Source organism: Polistes fuscatus, unplaced genomic scaffold (genome assembly GCF_010416935.1).
Source record: "Polistes fuscatus isolate 324 unplaced genomic scaffold, CU_Pfus_HIC Scaffold2, whole genome shotgun sequence".
Lineage (NCBI taxonomy): Eukaryota > Metazoa > Arthropoda > Insecta > Hymenoptera > Vespidae > Polistes > Polistes fuscatus.
The window spans coordinates 1,832,763-1,860,370 of record NW_025113096.1 but is presented as its reverse complement, the minus strand read 5'-3'; the positions used below and the strand labels follow the sequence as shown (position 1 = coordinate 1,860,370).

At 29.1% G+C, this 27,608-nt stretch overlaps 2 protein-coding genes across 2 annotated transcripts; one reads left to right on the top strand and one right to left on the bottom strand.

Moving 5' to 3' along the window:
- Nucleotides 1–426: 426 nt before the first annotated feature.
- LOC122516221 (rootletin) lies at nt 427–17,263 on the top strand. Its single transcript, XM_043633857.1, has 27 exons — nt 427–773; nt 7,040–7,132; nt 7,861–8,076; nt 8,200–8,399; nt 8,473–8,857; nt 8,923–9,069; nt 9,140–9,442; nt 9,523–9,759; nt 9,840–9,976; nt 10,062–10,222; nt 10,297–10,427; nt 10,525–10,887; nt 10,976–11,335; nt 11,398–11,590; nt 11,671–12,030; nt 12,100–12,285; nt 12,371–12,615; nt 12,807–13,022; nt 13,099–13,300; nt 13,383–13,495; nt 13,569–13,745; nt 13,806–13,913; nt 13,988–14,167; nt 14,349–14,561; nt 14,634–14,939; nt 15,011–15,394; nt 15,465–17,263. The coding sequence occupies exons 1-27, from the start codon at nt 765–767 to the stop codon at nt 15,750–15,752; spliced, it is 5,913 nt and encodes a 1,970-aa protein (XP_043489792.1). The 5' UTR covers nt 427–764; the 3' UTR covers nt 15,753–17,263.
- A 31-nt stretch (nt 17,264–17,294) lies between these two features.
- Nucleotides 17,295–19,139, bottom strand: LOC122516222 (protein Peter pan). Its single transcript, XM_043633858.1, has 5 exons — nt 18,888–19,139; nt 18,529–18,809; nt 18,231–18,441; nt 17,515–18,142; nt 17,295–17,421 (listed from the first exon to the last, which is right to left on the bottom strand). The coding sequence occupies exons 1-5, from the start codon at nt 18,906–18,908 to the stop codon at nt 17,324–17,326; spliced, it is 1,239 nt and encodes a 412-aa protein (XP_043489793.1). The 5' UTR covers nt 18,909–19,139; the 3' UTR covers nt 17,295–17,323.
- Nucleotides 19,140–27,608: the final 8,469 nt, after the last annotated feature.

Below are 27,608 nucleotides of genomic sequence, written 5' to 3'. Positions count from 1 at the left end.
TATATAATTATTTAATAATTTCACAATTGATAATTTTGTTTATATTTATAAAAATATATAAGATATTTTTCTATTTTACTTTAACTTAATTCATCCACCATATATATATTATTATTATAACATAAGAATAATATTTCACAATAAAGTTTAATAATAATTCTAAATTTTCCACATTTTTCACATCAATATTGTAAATTTTATAATTTATAAATTTTATTTAAACACGTAAAATATTAAATAATTAGTAAGATATCATATTTAAATAAAAAAGAAAAATATTGAATTAAAATAAGAAATCCATACGGAAGCAATACAAAGCTGTAAAGTTGTAAGGCTGTAAAGCTGTATAAGAAAGAATAAAAACTGAACATATGGACTAACAATAAGAATCACCATGTATATGTTTATGTGTGTATTGTGTATGTGTTGTGTATTCGTTGAATGGGAGTTATCCGTTCTCCGACCCTAGCTCCTTCATCGGGAAAGGGCTCCTTGTGAGGGTGCGCGTAGAAGCAGTTAGGGGTGACTCTGCACGCGAAGCCACGAGGGTGGTTCAGGATGAAGGTAGAAGCCTCGCGATACCGATAGCGACGCTTAGTAAAAGCCGGCCGTCCGTGGCAAACGCAACCGCACCCTGTTGTCGATCCTCCAAAGAGAACATCGAACATCGAAAAGGGGAGCCAAGAACTTTACACTGCCATTCACGATTCTAAGTTTGACTATTTCAAAGTATCTAACATCTTCACCAACACATTTTCGCCAACATGCCACGGGTGAGTTGTTTGCAATAAAAAAACAAAAAAAAACAAAAAAATTAGAAAATAAAATAAAATATAGCATTTTCTAAAATAATATTTTTTATTTTTTTTATTTATTCTTTTTAATATTTAAACAATGTGTGTATATTTTGTTGTTGCATTAAGTATTAAAATAAATATCTATGCACAATAAGTATATATAATTTTTGTTTTTTTTTTTATTATTGTGTCTTGACAGATGTACTTTTTTGTGTTAATGAATTTTTGTATATTATTCTATGTTATTCTAAATAACTTTGCTTATGTTTAATTATTTGTAAATAAATAAATAGAAATAATACTTAATCTCATATATGAATGACGATAATTAAATAATAATTTTCCTTGAAATATAAATTTAATAAAATGAACGAGTATTATAAGGAAAGAAAATAGAAGATCAAATTCTTATGATGATCTTTATTTATTGACAAAACTGACGTACGTGAGATAAATCGTTAAGAGGTATCTGAGTATAACAGGCAAATTAACTAGTTTCACGTTAGCATGATTGATCCTTCCAATTAAATCTTCAAACGTATATAAATGCTACGTATACTATAACTACCGTAATTTTAGCCTTGTTGTACACGAATAATGATAAGAGCTTTGAACGTTCTTCTATAGGATGATCGTTCATTTTCTCAGCACGTTTTATAATAATTATTAAGCATGTATAGAAACGTTATATACTTTCATGTGAAATAATATCATACTATTGGAATTTATAATCATTGGTTATCGTATCTCATCCGTCAATGATCCCGTAATTATTAGTTTCGTACTTTTCATTGCCAGTTTGACGAGTACAAAAAAATAAGTAAAGAAAAAAGTGTTAAATATTTTTCGAGAGAATAAGCTTCTTGGTAACGATGTTTTACGGTTATAGTAATGGCCAGTGGTCATTTTCACATAAGACTGTGTGACGCATCGATGGAACACGTTAGGGGACTTCATTCGAATTATTGTGTAAGCTACTTTGTCACGTGTTTCAATCTCGTTCAGGTGACTACAAAACACGTGCATATCGAACTAGTAATAATTAAATTTACTTAATCCTCGTAGTCAGGATGACGACGTCATTTTATTTTTAATTCATCGACATATTTTTTTAAAATTTTTTAAACGTCATAATTTGTTTTAATTTGTTGTTGTTATTGTTTTATATATAACAGGTAAGATCGATTAATTTTCTCTTTCTAAAATCATGTTATCGAATTAGAAACGTGTTGCATACGAATTAAGGATATTTAAATCGTGGATTATGATTTTATTCATAGCTTATCATCGCATATGTTAAAAAACAAACATTTAAAAATGACGAGCTTATTCGTTTTAATGGTAATTTCCACAACGTTGAAAAAACGGTTTTATCTTTCATATATTTTATTCTATCTTATATGGGTTACTGTAATTGATCAAGAAATCTATTTCCTTAGAAAGATAAGAGGAATAAAATAAAAATAAAAAATGCGTTACACAACGCATGAACTTTTAACTTGCCTTCAAAATTTTTCACAGGTCGTTAATAATTACGTTAGAATAGTTTAATTATCAGGGAGATATGTATATTTCTGTACAAATATGCATAAATTATTATTATTTATGTGAGATATAGATTACGTAAAATTATTACTTATTATGAGATTACAGCATTTTTCTATATATATATATAATTATATATATTGATAATAATATTATAAACATATTACATAAGACAATATTGATTATAACATCTCGCTTATTTATCAAAATCTTTTATTTCTCTTCGGTGATCTGAATACGAGTGCAAAGTACAAATTTTTTCAAATATATCAATATAATATTTAATATAAATTAATATAGTATAATTTTCTAGGATTTTGGTTTACTCTTGTTGATTGGTGTATTTAGGTGTACAATATTTTATAATATTTTTAAGAAACGATTATGTAATTAAATTGATGTACAGTAAAAAATAATAAACATAAATGCACAAAGGAATAATTTTAACTAAACACAATATTTTCATTATTTTATTTGCTTATGTTATAAAAAATGTTTCAGTTCGCACCAATAATTTCGTTTGGCACTGTATAACAGTATCAATCATTTTCTAATAAATAGATTATTTATTTATCGTTTGTAAAAATGTAACATTGATCTATCGACACATCACTCAAAATAGAATTTTAAATAAATCATTTCTCAATCGTTATGAAATTCAAATAGAGAGGCGCCAGTAAAATAAATTATTCATAGACCGATAACGTAATTGCAATTTATGTGTCTTTTATTTTTGTTTCGTTGCTTATGCTTTATAATTAATGTTAAATCATTTTCGATTATGTTTATAGAAAAAGCTTTCGAGCACGTCAACGACGTATACATATATGCGTGTAATATTTTTTGCTATCACACTAATTTGGCAAGATTAGAGGCACGTGTTATCGTATCAGTGCGATTAGTGAACATTGACCACTGTTAATTTCCACGAATGATGTAAATTCTTTATTTTTATCAATGATCTTTAAGCTCTTGCCCTTTCTCCACTGTAAATCTATATTTCTCGTTTCAATGGTAGAATTTGAAAAATATATCTATCCACATACACAAGATTATCAAAAAGTTACTAAATGACCTAAAGATATTATTTAATTAATTTAAAAATCAATTACTCTTTTTTTTCAAGTTTTTTTAAATTTGAATTTAATCTCATAATCTCTTATGATCTAATTGTAATACATAAATTAAATTCAAAAGTTCTTTTTCTGACAAAAGGATAATCAATTTTTTTTTTCAAATTATTTTGAAAAACTTTCAACCCGTCTTGTAAATATGCGAATTTTTTGGCAACTTTATTTGTATTTCTATGACTCATTAGTAATAAAGAATTCTATCAACTGTACGTACGATCACGGTTAGTCATTCAGATCTTAGATTTGATATGAAATCGTAAATGTTCACGGCCAAGGGCAACGTTAGAAGTCGTTCTCTAAAACTATGCGACCACGAAGTTACGCGATGCATAGAATTCTCTCACGCTATGGTCATAGAACATATTGTCCAACATAAGCTCTAAGCACGTATTTCAATTCACCTTGGAATTTAGATCGAGAGAAGACGATTGGAAGATTAGTTATTTAAATGATCCTAAGCCTCGAGAAACGAATCAACAAAATATAAAAAACAATCTTTTATAATGTGCATTAATTTAACAAATTCTGAGTAATTTTATTTTCGAATTAACTAGCAAGTTAACAAATATCGAAAGGAAGAAATTAAGAAAAACTAATATTCATGAAATTTGATATTCGACACTTTTCATTCCTTTCACTCCTATTTTAAAATTTTAAATATCATTCCGTACCTTGTGATACATCATTGTAAAGGTAATCAAAATTTTCGTGTAATATATAAAATTGATCTCATTCTTGGTATTAGTGTTGAATTCTTCCAATCATCTTTAAATCCTTATAGAACATTCTCCAGATATAACAGAAGGAATTCTTCAGTTTATCAATTCCCGGGAAATTTCATTGACATAATTTCGAATCATCCCGTTCAATTTATGCATTGAGTTAACTTAAATACTTGTATGATAGGAATATACAAAAATACAAATTGTATTCTACAAGTATTTAATTTCTTTAAATACAAAAAAAAAAACATGAGAAAGATTAGACTATTCCCTTTGGAACTGGACTTAGTATTTAAAATAATTAAGGCTAATTGGATGTAAATATATGAATTAATTAATGAATAATTCAATTGTTATCAAGAGACAATATTATATAGTATACAATATAACATGTCTGAAATGTAATAAAAATACAATTGGTATAGATTGTATTTTTTACAGACATTCGCTCATTAGGACTTTGTTCGGCTGTTATCGAAAAAAAAAAAAAGAAAAGAATAAAATGTCTGTAAAGGAATTACTGTTTTCCTTTATGGAAGAGTACTAACAAGACAAATATCTACCAAGAAGAAATATGTTTGTTATCGTTGTGTTCGAAGTGCGAAAAAAGGGAACAAGTGAAGGGGATGTGGGGAGATGAAGGATGAAATGAAGTTGAAAAGGAATCTGTCGATTAACCTCGACGACAGACTTTGTACAAATTTATTCGTAGAGATATGACTTCAACGTGGTTCAATCCGGTATAATCAGAAATTATTTTCTATAATGAGACTTTAAACTTCAAAGAGATTAAGTTTGTTTTATATTTTTATTTAGAAATTTTTCTCCGAATGCTAGACAATTTGTCTTAATGCGATGAAAATAAAAACAAAATTCGCTTGATTTATTGTCTAGTTCCAAAGTTTAATCATCGTTGAGACAAATAATCTTATCTTAATGTTAGACTCTCTTCCTCATTAATTTTATTTTTATAGTTCTGTCTCATTCTTCTTCTCCTTCTTCTTCTTCTTTTTTTCGCGTTTGAAAATTTGTTCAAGAATTTAAAGACTCTTTTGGGTTACTTCATCTCGAATCACCTATTTATCGATAATTCATGATAAAGACTATGATTTTGGATCGGTGTTACAAGCTGCTAGAATATATTTTATCTACCCTAGGGTTATTACCGCAGGTGTAAAATTCCCATGGTGTACCGTAAATCGCATGCTATCACGGAAATTAATAGTCGAGGCATGTCGTGAGTTCATACGAGTTTACTGTTTAAAACCATATAAGAGAGAGAGAGAGAGAGAGAGAGAGAGTTTCCATCATCAGCACGTAAACCAAAATCCTAGAAGATTATCTTCCTTTTCTTCTTCATTTTTATTTACTCAACTTCAAGAATGTTTCGTGTCAAAAACTTCGCAAATGAAAATAAAAGAAAAGAAAAAAAATAACAAACGAATTGAAACGTGACAGAAAATGTTTCTTATAGATTTATTTAACTCATTCTAATCGTCGATGTATACTCAACTGGATCCCCGAAACGTGCAATTACAATGGAACCATGTAGAAAAGTTTTAATTAGTTTTAGGAACATTCTTTCCAGCTAAAAGTTCACAAACTTTATCTCCGCGGCGAATTCGGTAACTAACACCGTTGTCTCTTTCTTTCTTTCTTTCTTTCTTCTATTTCCTCCCCCCCCTTCCCTCTCCTCTTTTTTCTGTCTTTTTTATCCGCCAAATTATCTACTACCAATCCAACCACCGAGTTTTCCCTACTTTCCGTAGACATGCGATTTCACTCGACGAGTTCACGAATACCTATTTATCATCGATTTTTTTTTGTCCTCTCTTCTTCTTCTTTAAATCCTCAAATTGCTTTAATTCGAATTGCACGAAATCGAATAATTTATAAAATTTCAACGGGATCACGTTACATGACAAAATACTTACCCCTTTTGTAATATTGGATTACTGAGAAAGTTCGTGCCGATTAATAAATTTTTATATATAATAAAGTTCTCTTAAAATCGGCACAAACTTTCTGTGCAACCCAGTGCATTCATCATTAAATTATCGGAAAAGTTTTTATCGATTGTTGAGAAAAATTGATATAAATATATTACAAATATTAATCAAATATATATTTACAATTTGGCACGAACAACCCATTAAGAATAGAAAGTGTCATTTATTTTTTATCGATGATTGAGAACTTTATTTGATTCCAATGTGATTAGTCAATGATTTTAAGATATTGTGACACTATTGTCAAAAAAGTGCAACCATAGCAGCGAAAAGTGATATTGCTTGTACGAAAGTTAGAATAATAGTATATTCGTGGATGATATCCTCTAGGTAACTGTTTAAGCATATATATCGATTGGTGCCATTCAGTGCCTGGTAGTGGTTCATGCTTCTTCTACTTGTATTTTCTGAAGACAAAGAACTCTTCAGGGGGGTTATATTAATGCATTGTTCTTTCAAAATCGCGTATTGGGTATAGCGGAATTGAGGGTACTCGTCCATGTGTTGTTTAGATTTCAGTTCTTTCTCGTATCTCCCATCATGCATTACGTGTTAATGATTAAAGGGTGAGTTGTTTAGAAAAAAATTTTTGTTTATGTAGTTAATACATAACATAAGTTATATACATGTAATTACGTACTTTGTACATAAATGTTGAAATAAAATATTCGAAAAAATTGGTATAGATAATACATGCGTGTATAAAGTGTTGCCTATTGTCAAGAGTAGTGTAGAATTTGAATTATCGACAATTGATTATTTTTTAATTAAATATAAGATTTATTTAAATTAATAAGTCATTAATATTTACTGTTTGTGTTAATATTATTTAGACATTACCTAAAAGTACTGGACAATTAACATCGAGAGGACCGATGGAAAGAAGGAGACCGCCATTACTCAAAGGAACAAGTAAAATAAAAGAGGTAAATCAATCAACAATTAATATCCTAGTCATCTTCACAATCATATAAAATTTTATTTTGAAATTGTAACTAAAGACTTGTCATAAAATAATGATAAAAATTATTAAATTAAAGATTATTTTATATAATTTAAGATAGAAAATTTGTAATATTCGTTTGAATTTCGTGTCTGATTTAACTATTTTTCTATTGGACAATTCGAAGCGTGACAAGTTAAATTTGCCAATGAAAACGCATAGAATAATCTTCTATGATGAATTTTTCATAACTTTAAAGATAATAATAAAAATATTTAATTTTATTCTATAGGTTAAATTAAATAATAAAATATATTTTATGACTATATCTATATATAAGTTAAGTAAAAATTAGAAATAATAAATTTTTGATTTATATCGATATTTACCATGACAACACGTAAACATAAACATAATTTATGAAAGAAATAGGATGATTTCTATTTGATCGTCCTATTTTCTTTATTAATATATACATATATTATTAAATATTATTTATAAATAAGAATGATTTATATTAAATTTATATAATTAGTTAAAATATGTTGACAGGTGTTAAAAGTTATATTTTGACAGTGTAACATAACCTATATTAAATATTAAGATATATTTTTATAATGTAATATTCAGTGATTAATGCTTTATCTATTTTATGAATATTTTATATATTTATATATGTTATCTTTAATAGTTTTCTTTACACTATTGTAGTCTGAACGTAAAGCTAGTAAAATGGATCCCACGTATAGTACAGTCAGTTGTCCTGAGGATGACGAAGAAACACTTTCACCGGAAGCTTTAGTAAGACAAAATTATGAATTGAGACATCGATTGGAAGAAGAAGCTGCAAGTTACAAAAGACGTTTAGATACATATCGTCAAGCTCAGCAACATCAAGCTGCTCTTGTTTCTCGTTTACAAGCTAAAGTAAATTTTTATTCTTCTATACATTTCTACATCTACGATACAAATGTCTTTTTAAATAAGTAGTAATTCAACAACGCACTTGTAAAATCAATTATGTACAAATCTATAGAAAAGAATTGATAGGTTTTACAGTATAAACAAAGATGCTCAGAATTAGAAAATGTTATGGCTGAAACTGCTGCGATAGACAATAGTAAATTACCTATTCAACCGCAAAGTACATCTGCATTAGATGTCGCACACCAAACGCTTAGAGAAATGCGCGAAGAGCAAATTCATGATTTAGATACCGCATTAAAAAAACTTGCAGAAGAACGTAAAAAGTAATTATTATAAACAGTAATTATATTGTATAGAATATTTACAAAAATTTCATATATTTTTTTGATATCGTAGATGTGAAAAATTATTAGAACTAAATACATCTTTGAAAGATCAATTGGAAGAGACTAGTCAAACTAATGAAGCTCTAACAAACGATCTTCAAAAACTTAGCAATGATTGGGACGTTTTACGAGAAGAATTGACCATGAAAGAAGAAGAATGGAAAGAAGAAGAACAAGCTTTCAATGATTACTATACTTCTGAACATAACCGACTGTTAAATCTTTGGCGAGACGTTGTATCTGTAAAAAGACTATTCGCAGATATTAAATCTTCTACAGATAGAGATTTATCGAAATTAAGTAATCAAATAACATCTGCTACTAACGATATTGTCTCCACTTGTAATAATACAAGTATTTTTATGAAAATGCAAACAAGTTTAATTCAACCATCGGTAAGTTCAATGATTATAATAATTTAATGTAATATTATAGCGTTGGAAATGTTTATATTTTGTAGGTCTCTCAGCAAATTCATGAATCACAGATGGTAATGGAAATGAAATCAGAAATGGGATCGCTTAAACAACAGTATGATGTTGCACAAAATGAAATCCGAATGAAAGATGACAGAATTAATCAATTGATCCGTGAAATACATGCACTGGTAATACGCACTTACAAAGTGATAACAAAACTTAAACTTTATTTGCACCATTCTATTTTTGTTCATTTAGGAAGAAAGATGCGGAGAAGCAGAGGCACAAACAAACAATATAACACGTATGCAAGAAGACATAGAAGTTTTGCAAAATGCATTACGGGATATAGCTCATACTGTTATTCAAGATGCTGAGACACGTGATAGTGAGAATACGCAACCGCCTCCTCATGTTCATTTGTCACCTACTGGGCCAATTCCTCAAAGATCACCAAGACGAGGAGGGAGAGCTAATACCATTCCAGCTTTCGCAGAGAGTACTATCAGTGCTGTTCAAGCTGCATTACATAAATATCAGTTAACGATACATGATCTACAAGTACACGAATATTTACAAAATTTTCATTTTTCGTATAAAATTATTACAAAAATATTTTTAAAATAAAACTTTTATTATAGGTGAAGTTGCAAACTCATAAAGAACAATTATCATCATTCCGTAAACAAAGTGAAAATGCTGAAGAAAATGTTCGAACTTTGCAAGTTAAAGTTACAGAACTTGTTGAGGAATTAGATTCAACGCGTTCCCAATGTACTCAACTTGTACAAGAGAAAGAAGTTTTACAAAAAAATTTAGATACTATTAAAATAGAGAAAAATGTATTAGAAAAAAATAGAATGGAAATTAATGCTATGGTATAATTCATTTTTGTTAAACTTAATTACATTTTGTTAATATTTATCTCTTTTTAAAATATTGAATTATTGTTTTAAAGGTTGAAACATTAAATGCGGATTATGACAAAATACAAAAGGCAAATAATAAATTACAAAAAATGTGTGATAGTTTAGAAGATGATAAATTGTATCTTCAAGGCGAATTGGAAAGATTATCAAAAGATGCAGAATTACGGTAAACTACTTTTTTCAATTACTGTTATATGCTAATATTTTAAAAATATTTTTTACTAACAGTTTCTGTGTTTAATTAATTTCAGCGAATTAAGTCTTCGTTCGGAAGAAAACAGATGCAGTAAAATGAGAGAAGAGCTTTTAACGTTACAAGAAGAATTAAATAAAACGTATTTAACAAAGGATATGCTAGAACAACAAAAATTAGAGACAGATGCATTGATTTCACAAATAGAGAAAAGCAAAGGTAAAGTTTTAATGATATTTTTGAACTTTGATTATTGTATATTTTTTATCGTCTAATAATTATTTCTATTTTAGGAGATCTTGAGTTAGAATTGGAGCACTTGTTACTAGAAAAATCTGATATAAAGGAAGTATTGTTAAAATTAGAGTCAGTTTGTTCAAATCATGAACAAGATAAGCAAAGATTGCAAGAAGAATTAAAAAAGGTATATTTTTCCTCAATCATAAACGCAAATAAAATTAAATTAAAAAGAAGTATAATAAAAAAAAAAATACGAGTATTGTGAATTTTATATTTTTTAGACTACAGAAGAGAAAAATAAGCTTGCTAATCAATGCGCGGATCAGCAAGGAGATTTAGGTTCTTTAAGAAAAGAATTATTACAAGCAGAACAAACGCGTTTAGATTTGGAATCCGAGAAAGTTACACTTAATGAAAAAGTTAAATTTTTAGAAATTGAAAAAGAGAAAATAGAAATGGAATTGAGTCAAGTAACTCGTGAACGCAGTGATTTAAGTAATCAGCTTTCTGTACTCGCACGAAAGAAAGAAACGTTGAACGAAGAATTAATGAGAGTTAGACAGAGATTAGAACAAGCTAATGAAATGAATTCAAGAATCAACAGAAGTTTGGAAGATCTTGTAAAAGATAACGAAGAAAAACAAGTACTTATTATTACATATTATTGTAATTGATATTTTTTTTTAATTAGCTGCGATAAAAATTTTAATTTATAAATTATTTTATTTTTAGGTACTCTTAGAAACAAATGAGAAAGAACTTCAAAGATTACAAGAACAAATAGCTTCGATACGTTCTGAGAAAGAAACTTTGGAAGGAGTTTTATACGATACTCAAACTAATTTGGAATCAACGCATATAAAAAAGTCTCAATTGGAAAAAGAGCAAAAAGAATTGTTAATAAAACAAGAAACTTTGAAAGGACATATTGGAAGATTATCTAAGGATTTGGAAAATAGTCAAAAGCAATCACAAGATATCAAACAAGCTTTGGCACAGCAATGCTGTGACCAAGAAGCCAATTTTCAACAAGCTCTCTTCAATTTAAAAAAACAAAATGAAGAAAACGTCAAAAAAATGAACGAAGAGAAGGTAGATATTTATATAATATTTTAAATAGGATAATTATTGATTAGTTGTAATTTTAATCGTAGGAACAATTGAAGGTAACGTTAGAAAAAAGACTGCAGCAATCTTTGTCACAACTCGGTGGAGAAAAAAATGACGAGATTAATCAATTGCAACAACGAGTTCAGGAATTGCAACAGTATATTGAAAACTTATGTCAGCAGCATGAAGAAGTTTTACTCAGAGCTGAAAACGATAAACAGCAAGCTCTTTTAATTGGTACATTACATTACTTTATTTTATTCATATTTTTAATAACTGATGCTCATAAAACATATTGTTTGTTGTTGTTGTTGTAGCTCATCATGATCAACAAGCATTGATGGAGAAATTAGAGAACGCCTTGCGCGAATTGGAAGAAGAAAAAGGGAACTTGGAACGTTTGAAAAGAGACACCGCAATTCGTAGTGAACAAGATCGTAATAATCTTAATCAATTACGTGATAATTTGAATCGTTTTAAAACAAAATTAGATGAAACGAAATTGAAGGGAGATGAAGATAAATTGAAGCTCGAATTAAAGATCGAAGAACTTTTGAAAGAACGTGAATCCATTCAGAAAGAATCAGAGGAACTCAGAGTTCAATTGCATATGGCGGAAGATAAATTGGATGGGCTTCATAACCAGTTGCATGAAACTGTTAGAAAATTGAAAGACTGTACGTTATTCTTATATTATTTATAATACATAAATAATTTATTATTAAATAGACAATTTATTATTATAGTTGAAAATGTTAACGATACGTTACGTAAAGAATTAGTGGACGTTAGACGACAATTAACCGATTCAACATTTGAAAAAGAAAAATATAATACAAGTAATAAAGAATTGAGAGAACACATCAAACGTATTGAAGGTGAGAAACGTGAACAAGGAAGAGCTTTAGAAGAAACGTATCAAAAAATTGCAGGTATTAGATTTAATTTCTTAAAAATACATTTGTAAGAATATTTTTTTCATTATATTTATTGATTTTATATTAAATTCAATAATAGCATTAGAGGATGCCAAAACCGGAATGGAAACGGAAAGATCTCGTCTTCAGGCTCAATTTCGAGATATGGAACGTGATTTGATACAAGTACAACAACAACTTCGTCTTACTCAAGATGAGTTACAAAAGTCTACTGAAAATAATTCACAGGCACAGAATAATGAAAAAGAGTTACAAGCTAGACTAGCAAATGAAACGGAAGAAAGGGAACGTTTACAACTTCAATTGCATCAAGTTAAGAAGCAGGTAAATTATTATTACATTTTCGCTTCTATTTATATTTGATCAGTATTAATTAACGTTGTATATTGATGTTTTATTATAAATATTGACTATTTATTTAAATCCTAAATGTTTAAAAATACTGATCCAATAAATAGAAGCCATAAATTATATCCTACTTTTTAGTTTTTAAACATATTTACAAAATATTATAGGTATTGGATTTGGATAATAGTTTAGAAATAACTAGACAAGAATTAGGTAAATTACGATCCCGTTCAGACGAAGAGGATGAAAGATGGAGATCACGCGAACAAGAATTATTATTACGATTGGAAGACAGTCGTTGTCGTGAAAGAAAACTCGAAGATCAAAAGCACAATTTAGAAGTTTGCTTAGCTGATGCTTCTCAACAGATTCAAGAACTTAAGGTAATTGTTTTCCAATGAAAAATAACATTAAAAAAAAATATAATTATTCATAAATTTTTAATGTATTTTATATCAGGCACGTCTTGGAGGATCTGAAGGAAGAGTAAGAGCTTTGGATGCACAATTATCTCAATTAGAAATTGCTAAAAAAGAAGTGGAACAAAAATTAAGTAGTATTGGTTTAACGTTGCGTCGTATCGCTGGTATTCAAATGGACGGTTCTGTAAATATGCCTTTTAAATTGATGAGCCCATCGAGGAGATGGAGTCCTGCAAGAGGTGCGAAATTAATTTTATTTAATAAAATTAATTTATGTTTTGTGAATGATTTATTACATTTTTTAAATGATTTATACAACAGGACATGAACATGGTGATTCTAGCAAAGATATTGTAATCGATGTTGATCCAGAAGCTGTAAGAAGAGGCATGAGATCTCTTATGCAACAAGTAGCTCAAATCGAACGTGAAAGAGTATGAACAAAATTATTATTAATCTAATGATGAAATTATCTTCACAAATTATATATTTTATTTTATATTACAGGATGATTATAAAACGGAATTGTCCAGTTTAAAATCACAAATTACCGAGTATCAAGAAAATCAAAATAAAGTGGATGAAAGATTAAATAATTTATTATCAAATATTAGGACAATGCAAGAAGAAAAAAATTCTTTGGAAGCTAGAATGTCCCAGAGAGAAACAAGTCATCAAAGCCAAGTAAATATATTATTATAAAATATATTAGTGAATTGTCAATAATTAAATTCATATTTTTAGATGGACATTTTACAACAGAAAACGGATGAGTGCGATCAGCTTCGTGAAAAAGTAATAAGTCTTGAAATGATTGTTAACTCTGATACGGAAGAAAAGAATTTATACGAAGTAAGGATTAAATATCATTAAAAAGTATTAAAAGTGAATTTATAATTTTGTTTATTATTTTTTTCTATTTCTAGGAAAAAATAGAAAAGATGAAACAAACGTTGAACAGAATGGAAAATGAAAGACGTAATTTACAAGAAGAACTTAGTAAAAGTGAAGCTCGTGCTACTAAATTGGAATTACAAAGAATGTCATTAGATGGAGATCTTCAAAGATTACAAATGATGCTGCAAGAGAGGGAAGCAAATGTTCAGGTATTTTATTGTACATGTGTGTAAAAGTACTGACTGTATCAGGGGAATTCCCTTATTCCAAACTAGTTGAAACAGTTGCTCGATAGATGACTCTCCACGTATAAGCGCGAATTTCAAATATTTGTAGATTGTTTGCGAATAATCAGTGATACGAACTAATTAATTATTTTATTTTAATCAGAAATTACAAGATCGATGTGAAGCACAAAATCGTACGACTGCTGGTTTAGAAGAACGTTGCGCGTCTTTAAAGTCTACGATAGAACAATTGAACCTTGCATTGGAAAAATCATTTAACACGGAAAGTGAATTGAAAAATGAAATTAATCTTTTGCAACGTAATCTCATGGAATCTACTACCTGTTCTCAAAGTAATAATGAAAAATTGAAACAGGTATGTAATTTTAGACAAAGATATTCATAAAGATTATATCAATTTTATTTGTCATGACATATTAAATTGCAGTTGCAGAAACAACTTTCCAATACTGAAAATGAACGCAGAGTTATGGCTGAACGTTTGGATTCTGTTCAACAATCTTTAAATGATTTAAGACACATGAATCAAAATCTTCAAGATCAAGTAGCCAGATTGCAAACTGAATTAGCTAATAACGAAGTCCAACGATCAGGATTAGAAGCACAATTGAGATTAACTAAATGGCCACAAGAAGGAAGTGCGGATAAAGACGAAGATTTGATGAGACAATTACAAATTATTCAACGAGAAAAAAGTGAAATGCGAGGAAAATTAGACGCACTTAACGATAAGGTAAAATAACAATTATTCTATAAAAATGTATACTGCTATTTACATAATTTACAATTGAATGAATTATATAGGTGAAGTTATTGGAAACCGAAAAACGTAGTCTAGAAACTCAAGTATCAACTTTAAAATCAGTTGGTACGCGTAGTAAAAGTTACGAACGTCCAGAGAAGGCACATATCGAATTATTAGGAAGTTCTTACAGTTTTGACAATTTAGAGCAAGAAAATAGAGAATTGAGATTAAAGATTCGAAGATTAGAAACACAATTGGCAGAGAAGGAAGCTGAACTTATAAGAACTAAATCGGTCTATACACATTCGCATTCTGCATTAGAATCCAGTAGAGACAGAACAGGAGAAATAGAACGATTGAGAGCGGCTCAACTACAAGCTGAAAAATTATTAGAAGCGAGAGAACAAAGTCATCGTCAACAAATTATACGTCTTGAAAATCAGGTAATATTTATCTATAATAAATGATTAATTAAACTGTTTTACTTATATATGTATCATACTTATTCTGCAGATTCAATTATTGCGAGAGCAATTAAATCAAGAAATTAAGAGACGTCAATTATACGTTCTTAGAAGTTCAAGAGCTGGTAGAGAAATGCAACAATTAAGACAAGCGTTGGGTGATTCTTTGAGAACTGTAGCACAAGATCCATCTCTCGATGCAGTACTTTTAGAACACGAAGCCCGTAAACTAGATAATACTCTGACGAGTACAACTAGTTTACCGCCGTCACTGGCATTAGCTCCATCATCAGCGTATGATAGATCTTCCACTCCATCGCGATTAGAAAAGACGTAAATTTTGACTGAACAAAAGTAAAAATAAAAATAATCAACTGCCATTGTTTAAGAGAATATATTCAGGGGAAATAGTATAATGATCTTTCATATATATGGAACTGTTGTTTGATATTCTCACAAATATATAGTCGTAATTAGATTTAGATTTAGATTTAGAATGTAATATCCATTGATACTGCTTACATTCTGTTTAGGCCATTTATATCTTAACAATGAATGTCATCATCTTATTGGCATTCTATCATTTTTAAGTATAATGATTCTTAAGTGAACAAATTTTATTTACAATTAGATGAACGTCACTTTGATAAAACGAATTTTATTTTATACAATATTATACTTCCACGAAAACTGGATTAAAAGTTATGTTATCGACGAAAGAAAATATTACGTCTCAAAAATCAAGTGTTTTTGAAAAGTATATACACATATATATGGTTTGTCGTAAGTTAAAAATATATTAGAATTGACAGGATGCTATTAGCGTTCGTTAAGATCAAGATTTTGATAGCATTATTTGTATTATTATTACAATTTTTTAATTTATATACTTATATACAAAAATTATATTAGATCAAAAAGTTTTTATAAATGTGATAGATGGGACTTGGAAGCTCATCGTAACGTTTAACCGTCCAACAGTTGTATTCTTAATATATTTAAAATTTAGGATATTACTATTTAATCATTCATTTTTATTTTCAACTGTTTAAAAACATTGAAAACTTATTAAAATTAATAAAAAACATGTAGGAGTTTATAATATGTCAAAAGAGGGCAGTGCCTGCAACAGAATATACCATAACAGTAAGAATAAAATGCTATGTTTAGTCTCTAATCGAGACTAAACAGTTACCAAACAAAAGCATTGTAGCAGATTGCTTCAGATTATATATTAGATGAAAATTAGGGTATTTTACACTAGGAAAATACTACAAGTGAAAATGTAGATTGCAAAGAATGGATTGTGTCTGTTCTTTATAATTAAGAATATAGACATTCAGTCCAGAGATGGAAGAATAAATCTAGTTCGTTTAAACTGACATGTTTCTACATATGTAAAAAAGAAAGAAAAACAAAAAAGTACAAATATTCGGATAACGTATTTCTAATATGCCACAAAAAACCTTGAGTCAGCAAACTCGAGTAAAATTGTGTTCATGTTTTCAAAACTAATGAACGATTTGTCAATGTTTTATAAAATTTATTATTACGATGCCTAGATGAAATTGTCAGATCTGTTATCTATTATTTTTTTTAATCATGGCTATATAAATGAAGTTACGAGAGAAATAATAAAAATGAAAGTAGGAGATATAAGTTCGAATATTCATCAATCGTATAAACTTAGGTAAATTGATATTATACACTTTCGTAACGTCATGTTATTACACGCGCGTTTGTGATTTTATAAAAATATATGTAGTTTATATATAATATTGCAAAATGAAAAATAAGGAATTGTCTATTAAATAGGCTTATCAAATAAACAATGTAGTTAAATAGAAATAACAATTTTATTAGCCTATATTATATTTTTTATTTTTATATTTTATAAAAATCTATTAATTATTCATTTTCGGATGTACTTCTTTTGAATTTTTTTTGTTTATACCTTGGTACAAACTTATGTTGCCTTTTTTGACCAACCTTTCTTTCAAATAATTCTGAAAATTATAAATTTATTATATATATAGAAAGACGTTCTTATCAATTATTTTTATAAAACTTTATGATAAAAATTTGTATAATATATTTACCCTTTTCAGGTTCTTCTCCAACTTCTTCTCGATAATATTGAGCATCATCATCTTCTTCCACAACGCTTTCTTCCACCAATTCTTTTTTCTTATACATTCCCTTCATTGATTTCTCTTTAAGTTCTTCTTTCTTCAATTCCTTCTTTTTTTTGTTTTCCTCTTGTATCTTTTTCCTTTTCTCTTTGAGTTTTTTCTTCTCATCTCGTCTCTTCTGTATTTGAAGTTTTTCTTCTTCAGTTTTATGAATAAATTCATGGAACAAAACTTCGCCGTCAAGAAGTCCACCTTCTACTTTCATTAATTGTAACGTAATCCTTGGTCCTAATTCCGAAAGTCTAATAGCACTAGTTGAGTTTTCATGATTTCCTCGAGAAGATAATTTCTGTGGTAATGTAATGTGACTATTAGGATCATCTTCAGCTTCGCTTTCAGACACTGTCGACTTAGTCAAAAAATCTGAAAAGTCTTGACAATTTGAAAGATTCGGTATTTTAGCTCTAACTAATTTTGTAACACTTTTGGACAAACCAACGGGTACAACTTTAATAGCATAATGTCTAAAGTCAATTGTTTTTGTAGTTGTATTGTAATTTAAACATACACAACGACGAATAGTACTTAAGTCAACCTGCAAATATGAGACAATCATTGCGTTAAATTCAATTCATTCAAATATATCAAAAAACACATTTAGACTCTTCATAAGCCAAACTTACATTGGTTAAGTTTATTGTCGGAAACATGTTTTGAAACATCGAAGCTATTAATTTTAACTGCATACCCTCACCACTGAAGTTATTTAATACGATTAAAGGAGAATGCTTAAAAGCTTCTTCGAAGACCATTTGTTTTTTTAAAGCGGATACTACATCTTTCGCTAAAGAGAAATTATGTACTTTAAAGGTGAGCGTTGGTCCTCTGGGTAACCTGTTGTATAAATATTCATTGGTTAATGTTATTAACACTAAAAGTTATATGTCATTAATGAAATTAATAATGTACATATAAACATACTTGCAGAGTTTAAGATACATCCCAAGGTCTGTTCTCGTAAACATACATAAATGACTAACATGGAAAACACTAGCAACTGATACAAAATCCTTAATACTATTACGTTTCCGAGCTTTCAATGAAGTAGCAGTGAAAGGTTCCATAACTCTACGAAAATCTTTAGTTAATTCTATTATGTGTTCTCCTGGTAAACCACGATGAATTACAAACGAATGAGGAGCATTTACTAATTCAGGCTTCTCTTCTGTATTTAATTGTTTGTTTCGTCTAACACAACGTCCCTAAAATGATCAAATATTTTAATTTTTTTTTTTTTAAATAATATTAATAATGCATAATTAATAAATATATGTTATTACCTTCTTTTTACGATTACCCATCTTTTGTTTTTGCTTTGAGGTTAAGTTTAAGACCACGTGTTCAACCTATACAATTAAGTTTGTTTTACAAACTATTATTAAAATATTTTACTTTTATTAAGATTATTTTATCAACACAATGTATATACGATATATTTCAATTTATTATGGATTAATCTTTTATAAAACTCATAACATATATTTAATTATCATTTATCGCCAAGGATAAACACACCAGTGAAATCAACAGCGATTGAAGCGCCGCTTAGAGATAAATCAGGTAACTAAAATCTTTTTTCGAACATTACCGAAAGTACCGTTCATTATTTGTTTATATTTTCAAACAGACGCAGAACGCAGAGCTAACAACAAAAGAGACATTTTCGTACGTTTTTTAATTAACTTCGAATCTAAATTTTTCTACAAATGGAAGTGTTTAAGGTATATTCTTTTTAATTTTTCAAAATCAAATTAATTTCACTGAATAATATAAAAACAAATAACATGATATTATATAAATGTTTAGGTAAAAAACTAAAAAGTTATGAAATATACTAGAAAAGTATGATTATACACGTACGCACACATTAATCCGCATCAGTCAACGGTTTTACGATGTTACCGTAATATGTAAGATGTTATTATACGTTCTTCACCTTTATCACATCAGACAGTCTTGAAAAGTCAGTGAACTTGTGTTGATTACTTGGTAAGCATCTACGATCATTTTATTCTATTTAATCTGTTCACTATTTCTATTTATCACAATTTACATAAAAAATAGTCATCTTGATTATACAAAATAATTAGATAAAGTTTGTAACTCTGCACGGTCGATAATGCAGAATTCCAAAAATTAAATATTAGGTTCTCCATTTTAAATCTGTACGATTAATTCACTTGGAAAAAATCGCACAGACTTATCGGCGTTTAAAATAAATAAAAATCAAATACGTATATATGTTATTAACGAGAATAGATTAGTTAAGTAGTTAACCTGTAAATATTAATATTAATGTCTTAAGAACAAACAGTTGTGTGGTGTTAGTAATATTCATGACAATAAAGGGTGGCATGTAATAGACGCATAAATAAATTTCTCGGCTCGTATATACGCTTGGTAAGTAAGTACATCGTGCCAGTTAATTTCTACATAAATCCTGAAAATCCCATAGAAAAGGTGAAGTAAGAGGAGAAGGAGGAGGGGGAGGAGGAGGAGGAGGAAGAGAAAAGAGAAAAAGAGGGAAGGTCTAACAGGCAGGGTGGGTTAGAATATCGTTGGGAAGCGCGGGAACTTCGGAGTAGCTCGTTAAGCGAAGAAAACTTCTCTCACGGTCCAAAGTTCATGGCCAACCTTACGATCTTTATCTACGCTAGCTATGTGAGAGCCTTTAACCCGTTCCACGTTGAAATTGCGTCTTCAATAAGAACGTGTCGTGTTAACGTCGCGAAAGTACTTAAAAAGGTTTTTTTTAAAGAACAAATTAATGTTAAGAAAGTAACAAATTAAGTAAAAAGATCTACTCCAAATTGACTTGTTTCTTTTTAATCCGTTATATGTTGAAATTGTATTTTCAAGATGGACGCGTCGCGTTATTCTTAGGGATTTAAAAATTTTCCCGCTAGAAAGATATTTCAGAAAATTTATTCCTATTTCACTTACTCTTTTAATCCATTACACGTTCAAATTATATTATTAATAGCTTTGAAGGAATTTATGAATGTTCTCTTTTAAAAAAGAATTTTTTTTTTTTAAATTAACAAACAAGGAAGTAAATTCACTCCAAATTCCATTCTATTATTTCTCTTCTACATTTTTTGTTAGCCGGTGAATTCGTCTCGCAAAAATTTCTTCCTCTTCTTCTTCATCTTCTTTAGTACCCCGCCGTGCTGCTCTTTACCGATTATGTTTTCATTTCTCTGATTTGTCGGCGACGATGCGGATAATAGCTGCCATACGACGTACCAGCTTCAGAAGATAAACGCTTCGACTAGAGAGGTAACGTCTGCCATATGCTAGGCTGAAAACCGGCCGTGATTTTTGTCGATGTTGCCTCAGTGCCGTGAGGAATTCGAAAAACAGAAAACTATAATGTCTAAGAGCAGTTGCTAATATATATATATGTGTATATATAAATTTATGCTTTAGGATTTGTTTCCAGGTTAGATGAGAACAAATTGATTTTTCATACTTTTTCAGGAAATATATCAAATATTTGTATATAACAATTGATTTTAAAAATTAGATTTCATTTTTACATTAAATTATTTATTTTCTTTAATTCTGTCTATAAAATAATAACATAAAAAATAAACACTAATATGTACATCAAATATTTTTCGATTAAAGTTTTATATCAGAATTATTTATTACAATTTTGATCTTATAAAAGTAATATCCAAATGAAATATTGCAATGTCGTAAATATAGAAGAATTTCTTTTTCCGATGTCGGTATGTGATAAAAATATCGTAATATGTATTTTCTATGTTGTATATATATATATGTATGTATCGTAAGAAAAGCTATAGAATCTCGTATACATATTTCACATTGGCAAAGAAAATAAGGTGCAGCAGACGGCGTGTACCACGCCTCAACGCACTCCTACCTTACTGATCCCGATTGTAACAGAACTATTCCTGTGAGAGCTTCGATCTTACAAATCGAAGATAGGAAGAAACTCGTTTATGCTACAACTACCTTTTGTATATAACAGGGCTTCTCAAAGATTCCCATAAGGGCTCGCGTAATTAAATTTGAAAGTTGCAGAAATTTCGGCAAATATAAAAAATTCATGGAAGTTTATGTTTTAAGGACTATATTTGACAGTTTATGATATATTTAATATAAAAAACAATAAAACAAACAACAAATAATCATTCTGTTTGGAATAATAAATCAACAATTTTGTACGCAAAAATAATCATATAAAAATATATCAAATTATTGATACTGTGCATTAATATATGACATAAAATGAATAATAATAATAGCATGAATATATATATAGCAGGTCAACAATTCTTAGATGATATTTAAAATCTGAATAAAACACAGTCTTTTTATACATTTAATAATTATTAACGTTACTTAGGAATTAACTAATTTGTTATTAAGGTTAAAAAAATAAAATAAAAAATTATATTTTTGTTATAAGCAAATGGAAGAAAATGAAGACATCTGTACGGATTAAATCAAGTATGTATGCACAAACATCAGAATACATAAAGGAATCATTTAAGTATTGCAGGTTCAAAATGAGACAATGTCGTGCTCGAATTTGTATCGCTAAGTTTTGGTGGTAGAATATTGTCGTACAATTCGTCATGGCCGAGGAAACATTTAAAGATCGACGACCGAGACCGATTTTCTTCGGTGGTCGAGGATGAGGAGGATACGACGCTAGTTGAGTTGCTCAGATTAGATCTTTTCACATTTGGCGGAAGTTCGCTAACGTACTCGTAATTCACCGTGGTCACACCGTGGATATTGCAAACGATTCTTTCCGGTTTTCTCATTAACATTTTTTTTATTCTCAGAATTATCGTTAGTCATTTTTCTTACTCGTTTACATTTTTTTATTAACGCGTCACGATACTTTTTAAATGGCGTCTCGATTCGTTTCTATTCTTTTTATTAATATCATTCTGAAATAATTCATTAACATTATTTTTTCATTATTTTTACTGAATTTTCTCTTCCTTGATTTTAATTTGACAAAATTTTCCAATTTCACATTATCCAAATCGATTGAAATCAACAGGTAATAAATTTATTTTCAAATTTATTTTTCTGAACAACAATGCCTTATATGAACAAATTTTATTTCACATTTTCGACTTACCATTAGTTTTCCATGTACAAATACCTTTTCCTCGTTTGTACCAGTAATTACAGGACACCCTATTTATCCTACAATTTTACAATTAACTATATTTAAAACGGTTTCTCATATTAAGTCCCTCTTGTCTAATTGTAAGAAGAAGAAGGAGAAGAAGAAGAAGAAGAGGAAGTAGAAGAAAAAGAAGAAGAAGAAGAAGAAGAAGAAGAAGAAGAAGAAGAAGAAGAAGTACATAAAAAAGGTTCTATCAAGTAACCTTGTTATTTTATTGAAGTAGCATCAATAACGTGAATGCGGTAACATGATACTACACTATTTTACATAGATCCAACATAATGTAACATTAGATTTGCAGTATTACGCTACCTAGCATAATATTATGTAATTATAGATATTATTAAACCGTTTTTTTCTCTATGACAGTCCGTACGACGTAACGTTTGCTCCAACGATTGCATAAAAGTAAAATAAGAAAAAATTTGAATTTTTTCTTTCTTTTTTTTTTAATATCATAACTGAACGTATGACATTATAATGATTGATTTATTCTTTCTGAATAATGAGGAATATCAATGTAATGTGAGATTGATTAGTATTATAAGTTATAATCACTTCTCGAATTAAAATAATATTTGTCACCTGTAATGCTTTTGAATATGCATTCCACTCAATTATATTTCTGAACATCATCATCAATTTATCAATAATTTTGTATTTTGATAAATTATCATATATATATATATATTTTTGGTAAATATTCTCATATTCCAAATTATTAACACCGTTTAACTCAAACGTTGACCAATTGTCACTGGTTTCATTTTTATTACAATACGATGACCAATCAAATTCATGCATAATTTAACAAAAACAAGGTTTAAGAAACGATAAAGAAAAAAATTGTTGGATCAAAGAAGATTACGTGCTTCGTTGATTAATAAAGTTATTAAAAATAAGTGTTATTTTTAATAGAATTTATTTTTCTTTGATCGGTAATTGACTGTTAATTTCCTCCTGTAGAAATGTGACGTAAGAATATGTAATTAATATACAAGTAGACGAAGTGAATGTGATTGAAAATGTCGGAAAACACTTTATTTGCAGTGAATATAAATGTACATACATGTATTATTTTATCTTTTTATTATCTTTTTACTCTCATCAACAATTTGTATTTATTTTTCTATACAAATAACTAAGCCGAAAAGAAAAGATAATAAGAAAAATGAAATTTGAGACATATTTATCGAGAATATAAAAAAATCTTCGTCTTATTTTCTTTTTTGGGTTTTTTTTTTAGATAATTTTGAAGGTAATGGTCGAATAATGTTCTGTTTAAAAGGAAATCAAAGGAAAATAAATCATACCACCCATAGCGTGCTAACTCTCGTGAATATTATTTCAAAAATTCAATGGTTTCTCAAAAATGATTTACAATGCGTTGTGCCCTACCCCCCGTCATTTTTTCGGTTCGTTATTACGTGAAGATTCTTGCATATTTTTTCTTAACTTTCTCTTTTTCTTGCTTTCTTTCGGAACGTTTGAAAAAAGAAGAGAAAGAAGAAAATGATCTTGAATTAAAGGCGTGGAAAGGCCCACCGCGTGAAAAGAAATTCGACCTGATCTAGCATCTTCTTCTTAAAAATTGTTCCTGTTGCATATACCTTTCACTCTTCGTTGAAATAAAATTTCTGACCGACATCATGCTGGGATAGACCACTAAAAGAATATTCTTTTTGTTGAATTTGTTCGTTTTTTATTCCATCTTTTTCTTTTTCCTTTCTTCTATTTTTTATGTGAGGGAACCAAAGAAAAAATTACACGGTCAGAGGTTTACAGGTGACGTCTATTTTACTAGAACAAAAATAAATAGAAAAATCTGTACAAAAGATGGTCAAGAATTGGAGCAATATATCTTTATTTAAATTTGTTTACATTCAATCGAATTTTTGTAGTTAGCAGTTACGTGTTGCTGAGAGACTACACGTGCTCGTTCATAGATGAACATTTTCATATCAAAGCTTTGCCAGTCAGGTGTAGGAAACCCTCCAAAAGGTAGAATAAAAGAGAAAGAGAAAAAAAAGGAACGCTTTTTCGTAATTTGAGAGTTTCTTGAATCTTTGATCGTTCAGGATCCGAAAGAGCCTTCGTATCCGCACTGTAGTCCGTTGAATTCAATAGACAGGATATACTCTTCGGGAGCATATATGCAAACACTTATATACCCAAATACATACGTACATACATCTCGTAGAGTTCACAAAGAATTTTTTTCATGTCCTGGAACATCGTCCCACCTCTTCCACCCCCATTATAAACAAGGCTCGAACCGTTTTAGAAAGGCTTTTTAAATTCATCTATTCGACGTCCTTGAAACTTCATTGAATGGAATGGAATAGACCCGAGAACCTGTTCGAAAGTATAAATTTGCGATTGAATTCACAAATCTAATCATATTCCTGGAATTGAAAAAGAAAATGTTCTCTTGTCTCGTAACATTGGCCCATCTATTTTACCCATATTTAAATAATACCGTTCATTGAGTTCACCCATTAAATGTCCTTGATATTTCATTAAATTCAATTTAACGACAACCTGTTGTTGGAAAGTATAAATTCGAGGTTAGTAAGTATAAATTCGTAATAATTCCGTTGTCTTTTTTGTATTCCATGCTTATCTTCTCCCCACTTCTGTGTCTTTTTACTTTTCCAATAGGCTACTTCAGCGGTCTACAATATTCACCGTTTCTCTAACTACGAGGAAAGACTTCTCGTAGTCGGACAAAGAGCAATTAGAAGAAAAGAAAAGGTATGAAGAGGAAGAAGAAGAGGAGGAGGAAGAAGAAGAAGAAGAAGAAGAAGAAGAAGAAATGAGGTACGCCCATACACGTTATGCTACGATCCTCTCTGCTATGCCGGCATAGATATAAAGAAGGAAAGAAAAACGAAAGAGGAAGAGAAGGAAGGACCGTGAGGACCATTCGAACGTGGTACTTGGTAGAATGGTGATGGTAGTAGTGGTGGTTCTGCTGGTATTATGGTGGTGGTTTGGACCGTTATTTGGCCCCAGCGTCGCGGGAGCGTTGTCCGGACATTGCGGCCTGCTATTTCTCCCTTCTCCTTCCTCCTCATCGTCCTCCTCCTCCTCCTCTATCTCTTTCTCCTTTTACTTCTCCTCCGCTTCCTCTTCCACCCCCTTCTCCTCTTTCTTCTTTATTTCTATCCTTGTGATTCTTTTATTTTTTTCTCTTTCTCTATCTCACCTTCCTTTTCTTTTTTATACATTTCATATGAGGTAGAAAAAAATATATTCTAAGATTTATAGAGATAATTGAGTTGCCTGGAAAGTTCGTATTACATTAATATTTTTAATATATTATATATATAAATAATTAATGATTATAATATATAATAGTTATACGTAACATAACATTATGCTGTTCGGTGATACCATGGCGGTGTCATAAATAAATGTATTGGACAAATGCCGGACGTTCAAATGATATAGCATCTATAATATAATATATAACAATGTAATAAACTATAAATAAATTTAATAATTAATACATAATACATTTATAATAATATTTTAGTTAACCCAATGCTAATACTATCAGATTTTCCGGTAAGTTCTTGCCGATTTTGAGAAAAATTGGATTTATATTAACAAATATTAAATTAAATATATATTTATTAATTGGCACGAACTTTCCAGGCAACCTAATATATAAAAATATATAGAAATATGTAAATAGTTAGATAAATTTATTTATTTACAGCTTATTGGCCCAGTTAATGGATTTGATTTTAAATAGATTGGATATAAATTGAAAATATTTATTTAATTGCTTTTGTTTTATTCACTCCATTTCATTTGTATCATTCATGCTATATTTTCTTATTCTCTTCTATTTTTTTAAATATAGTGGACCTAGGTTTACAATATTTACTTTATTGCTTTTATTTCATTCACTTCACTTCGTGCTATATGTTCCTACTTTCTTTTATATTTTCAATAATACTTCTTAAACATTCCATTTCTTCTGGAATATAGAAATATATTTATGTTTTTTCTACCTTCCAATTTATCTTTCTTTTACTTTTATTCCAGTAAATTATATACACGCACATACACTCTGTTGAACTTGGTTCACCAATATGGCAGCACAAAACCTTCTTCTTCTTCTCTCGTGTTCTCCAAGAAAGAAAAAGAAAGAGAAAGAGAGAAAGAGAAAAAGAGAGAGAAGAAGAGAGAGAGAGAGAGAGAGATACACATGAAAAAAAAATTCTTCGTGCAACACAAGGAAACGTTCGAGTCGACGTAGCAAACGATTATTCGATTTGAAAGGGGCACGCGATGCTTTAGAATATTTTATTAATTTCGCCCCGTCACGAGACAGCTTTGCCGTTTAAATACAATGAGCTTCTTTCATCTCTTTCTCTCTCTCTTTCTTCTTTTCTTTTTTTCTTTCTTTCTCGTTCATTATTATGTCATTCGATTCACGTTCAAAAAAGATAGCAATGGATATTGTTGGAAAAATATGTTAGAGTTCATCGATTAGGTATTAAATATTTGATAATACAGATTAATCGAAGAGAAATCATAATATAATTGATTATTTATGATGATTATTATTTAATTGTATAGAAATATACGAAAATAATAATGAAAATCTTTGAAAGTTTGTGCGTTTGATACGACTAATTCTTAAAAGACTTATTCGCGACACCATAAATTACAACAACCGTATGCAAAATTGTAAAATAATCAATGCGATTTATTTGTACATAACATAAGATTCATTTTGTTGAAATTAATCGTAATTATACTTACGTATAGAAATGTTTCTTCATTCTTTATCATAAATCTCGCGAAT